At 35.2% G+C, this 13,118-nt stretch overlaps 1 protein-coding gene across 1 annotated transcript in view; it reads left to right on the forward strand.

Annotated features, from left to right (window-relative positions):
- Window positions 1-7,842, forward strand: part of ACBD3 (acyl-CoA binding domain containing 3) — a 56,964-nt gene extending 49,122 nt beyond the window's left edge. Inside the window, exons 6-8 of the mRNA XM_077168574.1 lie at window positions 10-196; window positions 2,070-2,354; window positions 5,231-7,842. Of these exons, the coding sequence (XP_077024689.1) occupies window positions 10-196; window positions 2,070-2,354; window positions 5,231-5,442 (684 nt within the window). The 3' untranslated portion in view covers window positions 5,443-7,842. The remainder of the gene's footprint in view (window positions 1-9; window positions 197-2,069; window positions 2,355-5,230) is intronic.
- Window positions 7,843-13,118: the final 5,276 nt, after the last annotated feature.

The raw sequence follows: 13,118 nt of genomic DNA on the forward strand, positions 1-13,118 counted from the left end.
AACTTGTAGGCAGCATTACAGAAACAACAGGAAGTAGCAGTAGCTGGGGCTTCTTTGTCTACATCATCAAAAGTAAATTCAGCTGGTCCAAGTGATATGATGTCAGTTAATGGACAGGCCAAAACCCACACTGATAACTCTGAGAAAGAGCTGGAACCAGAAGCTGCAGAAGAAGCCCTGGAGAATGGACCAAAAGGTAGGGTTTGCACATGTTCTTCTGCCCATGTCATAATTTAGACTCCATGGAAAACCAGGAAATCAGGTTAACTGGCTTTTGAGAGCAATTACATATTTGTGAGAGCTGAATAGTTTTTCATTCATTTTAGTCTAAATTTGACCCTTCTTGTGACCTTTAGTATAGTGTAGAAGAAAAGCAAGTCACTTTGATTTATCTTCTTATATATGTTGGTTATTATATAGCTTTGTAGTAATTTACATGAAAATTTTGCAGCTTAAAATAATACCAAACATCTGTTATCTCATTATTTCTGAAGGTCAGGAGTAATAACAAACATCTATTATCTTACCGTTTCTGTAGGTCAGGAATTCAAGAGCAGCTCAGCTGGGTAGTTCTGGCTCAGGGTCTCATGAAGCTGCCGTTAAGATATTAGGCAGGGCTGTAGGTATCTGAAGACTTGCCTAGGACTAGAGAATTTGCTTCCAAAATTGTTCATTCATGTGATTGGCAAGTTGGTGCTCGTTGATGTCAGGAGGCCTGAGTCCCTTGTCCCATGAAACATTTCAGGCTGCTACATGTCCTCAAGACATGGTGTCTGGCTTCCCCCAGAGCATATGATCCAAAAGGGAACAGGGTAGAAGCAGCAATGTCTCTATGCCCTAATCTTGGAAGTCACACACCTTCACTTCCAGGGTAGTGGGAGGAGGACAAGGACTATATAAGTACATGCATAGCTAGAGGTGAGGATCATTAGAGGGGCATCTTCGAAGAGGTCTACTAAGTATTAACAATATATTTTTTGAGACTTAAAGTACCATGTTACCCAGAAGATAACTTAGTGTTTTCAAAATTCTTTTATCTTTCATGGGGAGCACATTCATTCATTCAACAACTAGCTGAAGGTTTTCTAAGTGTTAGAGGTATGGTGGTGGGGCAAAATAGCACACATAAAATGTAGATTGTAGCTGTGATAAGTACTGTGATAGGAGTATGTTACATGGGAGGTTTGACCTAGGCATAGAGACACCAGAGGCTTTCCTGAGGAAGGGATAATTGAGCTGAGATCTGAAGCAAGAGTAGGAGTTGAAGTAAAAAAGGAAAATAAGAGCAAGCATTTCAGTGACAGTGAGCAGGGATGGTAGTGTGGTTTTTAAGAAGTTTGGTTTCAGAGATCTTCCTTATCTTTTTAAACAGGTAGTAGAACACACCTTCAGAAAAGACCTTGAAATTCCTTAGTTTACCTTCCTCACCATTTTCTCTTATTGAAAGTTACCAGTATTCTCTTTTGTCACAGGCTCTGTTACTTAGTCTGAAAAACTTGTTGAATACTCCAGTGTACATAGGTACTGCTTAGTAACAAGACCTGACTATTCTACTCAGTTCCCAGGGGTTTGAGCAGCACCAGAGGTTTTTTGTTTATTTCTTTGACTTCCTTTAAAATAACCCCTAGAACTAAAATCGAAGCCCAGTTCTCTTTGGTCACATGCAAAATAATAATAATATTAATAATAATAATTATTATTATTATTATTATCTATTCCTAGGTCCAGATCTCTGTTCCTTGATAGTATGTTTCCCTAGCTCCAGTTAGAGAGTACATTCTTAAATCCTCATAAGTAATTAGAGTGTTAACAAAAATTACTTCTAAAATTGTGGACTGCATTTGGTACTTGAACTAGTACGTTGACCTCTGAGTGCCTCTGTTATTGAGTGTAGTAATTTGGGTAGGGTGAGACTTCCATGGGGAAATTCTTACCTCCCTCCAAATTCTTCATCTAAACTAGCGTAGCCCTGAGGCCAGACTATAATTGCACTGGGTGCCAAAGTATGGCTGGGCAGGTGGGTCTGTGCACATGTCCTCTTTAGCTTTTGTAATTCCTGTTGCCTTTAGAATCTGTTCCAGGAGTAGCAGCTCCATCCATGTGGACAAGACCCCAGATCAAAGACTTTAAAGAGAAGATTCGGCAGGATGCAGATTCTGTGATTACAGTGGGCCGAGGAGAAGTGGTCACTGTTCGAGTACCCACCCACGAAGAAGGATCATATCTCTTTTGGGAGTTTGCTACAGACAATTATGACATTGGGTTTGGGGTATATTTTGAATGGACAGACTCTCCAAACACTGCTGTCAGCGTACATGTCAGTGAATCCAGTGATGACGAGGAGGAGGAGGAAGGTAGAGAACCTTTGTTCTATAGCTAGTAACTGCTAGGTTGTATATTGGCAAAAATGGTGTGCAAATCAGATGTCAGCCTTTTTTATACTTTCTGATTAATACTTCATGGTAAGTAAAAACTTTCTTTAATAGTGGAACTTAAGGCTGAAAAAGTTGTGCAAGAGGCCAGCCTCCTGTGTGGTGGATTGGGACCTGAACATGAATTTTTCTAAATGCTAGGAGAGTGTTTGGCAACTTACTTGCCATTTTACAGCTTTCTGAATACCATTTTACTTCCAACTTTGTGTGTTGAAAAGCCAAATGTGCAAGGTCTTTTGAAAAATTTTAAAGGAACAAATAAATTCTGTCAACCCTGGAATTTATTTAAACTTAAATTTCTTTCATTAGTGTTTTAGGTCATTTTTCTAAGTTGTTTTTTTTTTTAAATCTTCTATGCTGTATGGTGGGGGTCACACTTCATTTTTTCCATGTGGCTATCCCTTTATTGCAGCACCATTTGTTGATTTTTTTTTTATTCTGAGATTTAAAAAAATGTAAATACAGAAAAACTTTCACCAGAACATTCTACCTTAAAAAATTTTTCAATTCTTCCCTTTGGAAATCTCTTATTTTACTGCAGTGTGTTTTAATTCCTTGGCTGCTAAAACAAATACTGTGCAAAGGGTTGGCTTAAACAATGGGAATTTATTGGCTCACAATTTGAGAGTAGAAGTCCAAAATCAAAGCATCATCAAGGTGATGATTTCTCCCAGATACCGTAGATCTCTGGGGCTGGTTGCTGTCAGTTCTTGGTCCTTGTATTTTCTGACACATGGTGGTGCTTATGGCAGCCTCCCCTGGCACCTCTGGGTTCTTTTCACTGTCAGTTTCTTGCCTTATTTTTTTTTCCCTGTTTCTGAATTTTATTCTGTTTATAAAGAGCTCCAATAATAGGATTAAGACCCAACCTGGTTCAGTTGGACCACATCTTAACTGAAGTAACCTCAACAAAAGGCCCTATTTACAGTGGGTTCACATCCACAGAAATGGGTTAAGATTAAGAACATGTTTTTCTGGGCTACATATATCCAAGCCACCACAGTGTATAATTGTTTTATTTTTATCTAAGAAGGCAAATTTAGGTATTTTCAAGGACAGTCTAAACTATCTTGGCCTAGGAAGTATATTATAAAATGTATTATTTATTGAGAAGTTGGTCTTCTTAATTTTGTTATCCAGAAAAATCAGAATTTGAGGCTTTTCTTTATCCCTAATAAGCTCTTAAATTATTTATTGACTTGAGAGTGGTGAGGAAGAAGTCCCCTGTCTGTGAGAATGGAAAAAACACCATCACAGTTCTTTGGGACTGACTTTCAGGTGATTTGTTAAACAGACTGTTTATTCTTGTAGAGGTTGGTAATGTTGTTAACCAGAGTTTATATTGGAATCAATTTAGAGAGACACTATTGAGGGAGAGCGGAAGGAGCCTAAAAAAGTACACAGTTGTTCCAGTCATGTTACCACACCACATTCTGGGATACTTGGTATCATATATAGAAACACACACACATAGCAAGTGGGCCATAAGCATTGCTTGAAATTAAGTTTAATTTTAATACCTGATTTCACATTTAATATTTAATATTCTTCATATTTAATTGATATTAATCAGTCACTTTTTCAGTTCCAAAGACAGTTTTTGTTTTGTTAGACCATCTCTGTGAACCATTAGCGTGTCCCAGAAATTCTAGTACATCTTATAGATTGACTCATCCCAGAAGCAGGTCAGGAATCCTTTATAACAAAGTGGGTCTAGATATGAGCTGGTAAAGGTACCATGTCCATGGACCGTTGTCATTTAGGAGAACTCAGTTTCCCCTCTTGTTAACATCTTATATTGTACATTGTACATAACTACTGAACCAGTATTGAATATAGTATTAACTAAAGTCTGTATTTATTCGTATTTCCGTAGTTTAATGTCCTTTTTTGTTCTAGGATCCCATCTGATATACTACATTACATTTAGTTATCATGTCTTTTTATTTTCTCATACACACCTTGTTTTAAATACCTGTTAGTAGCCACTGAGAACATAACCCCATTAATTTGTGCCACCAAAGTTCACCCTGCCATGTTATAAGCCTGGAAATCTTTCATCATCTGTCCTTAATGCTCCCATGACCTACTTCCTTGAGACTGTTTATATTTAATATGTTAAACTGAAACTTTTTAACTGGTTCATAATTTTCTCAGTTATCCTAGTAGGTTTCTAGAAGTATAGAAACTATACTGACATAAATCTATATAATCACACCTCATTTTTTTACCACTTTTACACCAGCCTAGTAAAAATAATTGAATTTTCAGGTTTCCACTGGATGCTTACTTTTTTGCTGTGGTTTTCTCATTATACTCTTTAGTATATATAGAAAGCAGTAATCCTCAGAAGCTCCCTTCCCCACCTTCCTGAAATGGGAAGGAGTCTCATAATGTTGAGAAGAGGAAGTATCAGAGCATCGTTTTTCTTGGTTATACTCCTGTTTAGAGAAATTAGGAATTGCATGGATTTGGAAGGGGGAAAATGGGGTCCAGAGATAGGAACAGTGGAGCACAGAATGGGATAGAATGCTGATCTCTTACACTACCAGCTGTTATCCCCTGGACTCGTAGGTCCCCAGAACAGTGTTTGGTACATATCAGTTATTCAGGTATTTGAATGAATGAATGAACGAGCAATCAAACGAACAAAAAATACATGTTTTCATGCACATAAGTTATAAAATAGAGTGAGCAAATTCCTAGTAAGGGCAATTTCTCAAAGAAAGAATGGCATTTAATTGCTTGATACAAATGTAGTATCTGTTAATTAACTTATCTCTTATTCTGTCTTACAGAAAACATCAGTAGTGAAGAGAAAGCTAAAAAGAATACCAACAAGCCTCTGCTGGATGAGATTGTGCCTGTGTACCGACGGGACTGTCATGAAGAAGTATATGCTGGCAGCCACCAATATCCAGGAAGAGGGGTCTATCTCCTCAAGTTTGACAACTCTTATTCTTTGTGGAGGTCAAAATCTGTCTACTACAGAGTCTATTATACTAGATAAAGATGTTACACAGAGTCTGGAGTCTAGGGTTGGGCCGAAGATGGCATTTAATTTGGAAATTTCTTTTGACTTTTGTGGAGCATTGGAGTCAGTGTTTACCTTATTGAATTTGGTCTGATGGTTTATGAACTCTTGTTGGGAATGACACTTTCTCTGAGGCCCTTTAACTTGAGTGCTTCGGGGTTAAAAATGATCCCTCAGAATCAAGTCCTTGGGTGCTGACCAGCAGGGTCCCTAGTGAATGCTGAAGTTAATATGAGTTAAGTAATTAAATATCTGAAGTCTCCAAAATAAAACATCCCAACATTGACCCCACTTGGCTGATGGCTAGTCCATTGCTGCCTGCTCTGCGTGTTTTATGAAAGCCCATAGTTACATTGCCTTCTAATTTTAAATCCTTATATTAATAGGCTGTGTCAGATGTACCTGGCTTTGATTGAAGGTCACCATTTTAAAAAATCTTAAAAACTCAAGACCTCACTGAAATAATAGAAAAAGAAGTTGTCTCAATTTGATCTTGTTGTGAATGACCCAGATTGTTTTTGCTTTTGGTGCAGCTGTGTTTAGTTCATAGTTACATTACAGAGGATTATTTTCTGAGATAATGTTACACCAGAATCTTCAAACCTGATTGAGAGTTAAAATATCAAGATATATATAACATCTCAAACATTCTTCTCAGCGAGCCTCCACAAATTCTCAGTCTTTTCATCAGTGATTTATCTTCATCCAAATTACCAGTAGCAAAGCAAAATTAATTCACTTTTTACTTAATTTGACTTCATAGTTCATATCAAATTGAAACTGTTTTCCGCACAGCCAGTTAAGGATTTTATAAATTCAGATTGGTACCTATTGAATTTAAATGTTAATAATTTAAGTATAATTTAGTGATGAAAAGTAATATTGCACTAATATAATATGGAAATCACTGCCAGAGACAGTCCATTCTATTTATAACTGGTTACTACTTAGGCACAAACCCTACATGATTCCTGTTTGGACTTATCAGAATTGGAAATACATATGCACATGCTTAACTTTTATAGCTTTAATCTGTATTATGTCTTTTGATGGGAGGAGGTGTGTCATTGTTTTCCTCACTGAAAACAGATATGGATTAATTGCCTCAAGTTTGTGTAAGTGATTGACTAGTTTAGAGATTCTTGTTTTCAGAAGAAAGTGTGGTATAGATAGAAAATGACAAAGATGGCAATATATACTTAACATTATTATTAATATGTTACTGAAATACTTAGATTTTTAAAATTTCAAATCATAAATCACTTCTCGTAGAAGGGTTTCCATTGATTAGCTGCAGTATATACAGTTCACTACATAAGGGGCTGTTTGAGTTTCTTGTGTACTGCATTTCTTTCTGTTTTTTTAATACCTGGTTTTGTACATATCTAACTGTTCTCTTTTGGTTGTTCCAAAACTGGATTATTTTCTCCTAGGCAGTGCTTCATTTGTGTTTTTAATTTTGATTCAGAAGTAGTCCCAGGTCATAGATGTCCATACTGTTACATCCAGAATATTTGTCAGGCCATCTGTCAGCTCTCATGTACATATGGTATAGAAACCATGGGGCTCAGCACTTCCTAGCTTTTTTGTTTTAAATGAGAAAAATATTGTATTTAAAATGTAAAATAAACTTTTAAAAAGCAGGCATTAATATATATTTCTTCCAGGCTTTGATTACAGGTTTTGTCCTTACACATGTTAAGATGAATTATCTTCTAAAGATACATTGTTCTTGGGAGCAGTGTATGTTACCTTACACATAGCAGCAGTTCCTGTCATGTGTTCATGTCAGACATTTTTGGTTTTGAACTTTTTTATTGCCTTTGGCTGTTGATTAGTACAGTACAAGTACAATTTAAAAAAGATCTTAATATATTTAATCAATTAAAATGTTTATCTGTAACTTGTTGATGTTTCATTAATGTAGTTGCTTTCTGAAGCATTAATACTGTATTTCATCATTTGGGTAGGACAAGAAGAGATGTTTTAAATGACCTTTTCTGTTTTAAAAAAAGGTCTAGTTAAAAAACAAAAGACTATTTCGTCTTTCACTGATTTAGATTCTGCTGTGAATTATCCTAATGCTTAAAATGGGTTTTAAAACTTTCAGACTTCTTGATGTAAAGGAAAAGCACTGACTTCTTATTGAAAGTGGCTTGTTATAAATTGTTTCCCCTACACACAACCATGTGTATAGCTTGTTCCTTGAAGTGCCTGGAGGTGTCCAAAATAGCGCCTGTAGGACAGCACTGTATTCAGTAGATTGCAAAGCAGTATCCCAGTCAGTGTGATTAGAGTGCCAGAAACTATTCTTTTGAAAATTGATCCCACTGAAATGTAGGTGACTTGGACATTAAAAAAAAAATTTTTTTTTTTAATTTGGAGTAAGAATGAGGTTATTATCTTGGTATTTCTACTGAGTGGGAGACAGACAGGAGAACAATTAAGGAGAGCTGTTGATGTGTGAGTACCTCTTAGAAACCATGATGCCGAGTCTTGACCATCTATTTTATGGAAGAGAAGGAACAATCAATTCAAAATAATAAATGATTGCTAATAATTCATTGGGGCTTAGGGTGCAACAGTGTAATCCCCAAACTGTCTTTGTATCTGTCCCCAACCTTTTCTTAATTCGGTTCTGTCAGCAACCTAAAAATGTGTGCATGTGCATCTTCTTGGGGTAGAGCAAATTTTTATATCCATTTATTGACTTTTCAAAATGTGTGTGAATCAGTATTGGATTTATCCACATAGATGAATTTAGGATTCTTTAGTTTTCTTACTGAAAATTTTTCAAGACCCAGTTGATTGTTGTTTGCAAAACCCTTATTTTTAATAATATGTTGTCATTGTTTCAAAGGTTTTTTATTTTTTAACTCCCTATTATAATTGACATGCCACTTTGAAGTTTTGACTTGATTAGGGCACTTAATGTAGTACCAGGAAACTAAATGGCTGACTTTTCCAGAATTGACATTGAGATTTGAACTCAGGCAGTCAGACGTGGGTTAAAAGTATAAATGGGAGCCCTAAACTCATTTCTCTTAGCTATAATGAAAGCTTGGTCTGATTACTTAGTTAACTCTGTGATAAACTGTTGACTTGCACAACTGTATCTGAAAAAAGCACCTGCAAATTGGATTATAAACGCTGGTCTTTTTTTTTACCTTTCTTTTATGGCATTTCTCTATAATTATAACAATTTTTACCCATTTCTAGGATTATCAATTTAAATATCTCCAGTTGAAAATAACGTACTTTTTTTTTTTTTTTAAGCATGGCAGAGTATATAAATTTAGATGTGTTTTTCATAAAATCTACATTTGGTCACTTTTTTTTTATTCCACATTGTATCTTGGAGAACTTTTCCTATTAGTAATATAGATCTCCTGTATTCCTTTAATCTTTTTTACCTTCTTCCATAGAATAGCTATTTGATCATTTTTCTGTTATTGAACATTAGGTTACTTATGATTTTTATCTTTGCAAGTGGTGTTGTTTCAGTGAGCAAATGCCCTTTTATGTGTCTTGCTACAGAGCTACCTTGAGATTTTTTCCAGGGGTAGATACTGAGAAGTGAATTTGCTGGATCATAAGTTCCCTGATTTTTTATTTTAATAGATGCTACCAAATTGTCCTCTGAAGTGTCTGGAGGACAGTAGTGTATGAGAAAACTACTTTTTCTCCATCAACTTTTGCTATTATCACATTTAAGTATTGGGTAAAAAATTTATTTTAGTGTGCGTTTCCTTGATAAATAGCAAAATTAAGCATCCAAGTTTATTGGTCATTTGTATTTCCTTACCTATAAATTGTGTTTGTGTCTTTACTTATTTTTCAATTGGGTAATTATTTTATATTGATTTGTTACCATTTAAAAAATGTACTTTGTTTACTAGTCATCCATTATATATGTTTGAAGTATTTTCTCCCAGTTTATCACTGCTAGTTTGTTAATTTTGTTTATGGTGCTCTGTGGTTTTAGGTCTTTGTTTTTGGTCATAGATGTTTTAAATTATGTTGTCAATTTTATCCTTTTTTCCTTTATGACTTTTGTTTATTTCCATATATGTATATATATAATATGGGTCTGTTTCTGAATTTTGTTCCTCTTATCTGTTTGTCTACTTAACGTAAAATGACATTTTAAACTACTTTAGTTTTACATTTTAATATAAGGCAAATCCCCCAGTTCATTTTATAATTTTCCTTGACTTTTTTTGTACTTTTGCTCTTCCATATGAATTTAATCATCTGCTTGTTTCATGAAATATCTTACTGGGATTTATATTGAAATATTTTGCTGAATTTATAGATTAATTTTTGAATATTCGGTCACTGATTTCTAATATGATCTTAGATTGCCTTTTTAGAAGATTGATAGCTTTGGTTTTTTTCTTAATATCTTCAGTAGAAGAGATGGAAGGTATAGCTCTTAAGTGACCTTTCCTGCCATTATTAGTATACTGGCTAATCTGGGACAGTAGAGACTGGAAAATACAGTGACTCAAATAAGAGAGTTTATTTGCTCTATTGTGTAAGTTAGAGGAGATGAGGTACAGGGGAGGTAGGCTCCTGTACTTTATGAAGTAGTTCAGGATCACAGGTTTTCTTTAATTTTGTATGCATAGTTATGTTTTTGTATGCATAGTCAGAAGCTGGCTGAAACATTCCTGTTTCAGTTAGAGAGGTAATGACAAGTAATTGCACATAGTCACATGGTTCCTCTAGCTGCAAGGACTGTCGGAAATATCTCTAACTGTGCAGTCATGTGGCCAGCTAAAACTCAGAGAAGGGTGAGTGTGTTATGAAAAGAAGGTGGATTCTAGTGGGCAGTTAGCAAACTGCCCCACTGCCCTGGTCGTTTGTTAGTGGGTTTTAAAATATATAACTTCCATTGACTTTTTCCCCATTATAAATGCTATTTATTGGAGAAAATTTAGTATAGATATACACAAAAAAGAATAAAACTAGAATTATAAATCTACCTTTGAGAACTAATGGGTATCATCATTTTGGTAATTTTGCTTCTGGTCTTTTTTTCTGATTTTCAATTATGATGTAATTCTAGCATACAGAAAAGTATAGGGAGTAATCTGGTGAGTATTTAACCTCCATCCATATTGGTCACATCTCACCATTTTTCCGTATTTGTTTCATATCTTGTCTAAGTAATAAAACATAATGAATTTGAGCCCTATTTACCTTTCCTTGATTGCCATTCCCCTTTCTTTCTCTCAAAGGCAATTATTATCCTGATTTTGGTGTTTATCATTCCATATGTTTCTTTTTTTTTTTTTAAGAGAGAGGGAGGAAGGGAAGGAAAGACAGAGAAGGAAGGAAGGATGGAAGGAAGGAAGGGAGGAAGAAAGGGAAACATTTTTAAACATTTTCTTGTTTTATTATATTTTGTTTGTTTGTTTGTTTTTTACATGGGCTGGGGCCGGGAATCGAACCGGGGTCCTCCGGCACGGCAGGCAAGCACTCTTGCCCGCTGAGCCACCGCGGCCCGCCCCATATGTTTCTTATAAGAGATATGTTACCATTAAAAACTAGATAATGTAGTTTTCCCAAGATGCTTTTGAATTCTGTATGAATTGATATCATTCAACATTTGTTTTTTCCAAATCACATTGTTTTTTAGTGGTATCGAGGTGATTGATTAACTCTAGTAGAATCCATTATATAGATATTGTGTGTTACCATCTAGTCCTCCTCCTGCTATTGGACATTTAGGGGCTCCCCAGGTATTCTTGTATGGGTCTGCTAATGCCATGTGCAAGAGTTTCTCTCATGTATCTTCCAAGAACTAGAATGATACAGTTATGAGCTGTGTAGATTTTCAGCTGTTCTAGATATGCAGCGTTGCTTTTTATTTTTTGAGGCAGAGGGTGTGCATGGTCCAGGAATCAAACCCGGGTCTCCCACGTGAAAGACAAGCTTTCTACCACTGAGCCATGTGCACCCCAGAGTTGCTTTTGAAATAATTGTCACACTTCTAGTTTCTGTTCCACAATGCATTAAATGTTTCTGTTCCACATTTTGGTTAACAGTTGTAATTGTTAGATTTTATAATTTTACCAATCTGATGATTGTAACATAGAATATCTGTGGTTTAATTTGCATTTCCTTAATAACCAGTGAGGGGGTGGGCCACGGTGGCTCAGCAGACAGAGTTCTCGCCTGCCATGCCCGGGACCTGGGTTCGATTTCCAGTGCCTGCCCATATAAAAAATAATAATAATAATATAACCAGTGAGGATAAGCATCTTTTCATATTTACTGGTCTTTTGTAAATTGCATATTTATATCCTTTTATCCATTTTCTATTAGACTTTTTCTTGATTTGTGAGAGTACTTTAAATATTCTGGATGTTGTATCTTTTGTCATGTCCACCACAAATAACTTGTGCCAGGCTTTGTCTTTTTGTTTTATAATGTCTATTATTATTTACAAGTTTTTACTTTTACTACCCCCCCCACCCCATTCACAAACTTATTACAAAGCTATAGTAATCACAGCAGTGTGGTACATACACATACCCCAATGGAATAGAATTGAGGGCCCCAAAACAAACCCCCATATCTGTGGCCAAATAATTGCCAACAAGGGTGCTAAGTCCACTCAGTGAAAAAAGAACAGTTTCCTAAACAAACAATTTATTTTTGATTTTTTACTTTATTCCTGAGGATAAGGATACTCTTCTTTATTTTCTTCTGAAAGTGTACAAGTGTGGCATTTACCAATTAGATCTCATGCATTTGAAATTCATTTTTGGTGCATGATAAGAGTTTGATTCTGCTTTATTTTTTCATACGGATAACCAGTTATCCCCATACTATTCATAGACTAGTTCTCCTTTACCTATGATTTGTAATGCTACTTTTATGTACCAAACCTCCATATATATCTGAGTCTATTTCTGTAAATGGTCATATTTTGTCTGTTCGTGTACCAATATCACACTGTCTTTATTACTTTGGCTTTAAAATATGCCTTGTTGTCTGGTAGAGTGAGAGTCCCACCTCTCCCAATTATTTTTTTAAATTGTTTTGGCTAATTTGGGTCCTTTGCTTTTCCATATGGACTTGACTTTTGTTCATTTTTTTCCTTTTTAAATTTTTGAGTGCTAGAATATTTACATCATTCAGAATTCAAAAGATACAAAGGCTTATATAATTCCTAACTTCCTACCCTTGTCCCCAGCCATGCAAGGAATTCACATTTTTCTCCTTTAAGGCAATCTGTATTGTCAGTTTCATGTGTGTTATGCATATCAAAGTAGATAAGTACAAATTTATAAATTCTTCCCCTATTTATACCCTATTTTACAACTTTTTTCACTTAAAAACATTTTGGCAATCTTTCTATATCATTATATAAGATCTTCCTCCTTCTTCTCTATGAATGTACAGTATTTGATTGGTGGATGGACCAGTGGATTTTCCTGCCTCACTTATAAAGGACATTTAGGTTGTTTCCAATCTGCCATTCAGATTTTGCAGTGAATGATCATGTTTCTAAATTATTCTGCAAATGTATCTCATTTTATAATTTAATTTGTCTTAGGAGCAATCCTGAGCATCCTTAAGTCTCATACCTTTTTTGTTATTGTAGATTATAACTTTATTTTTTAATATCAGGTTTATTG

This window comes from Tamandua tetradactyla, chromosome 7, assembly GCF_023851605.1.
Source record: "Tamandua tetradactyla isolate mTamTet1 chromosome 7, mTamTet1.pri, whole genome shotgun sequence".
In the NCBI taxonomy this organism is placed as follows: domain Eukaryota; kingdom Metazoa; phylum Chordata; class Mammalia; order Pilosa; family Myrmecophagidae; genus Tamandua; species Tamandua tetradactyla.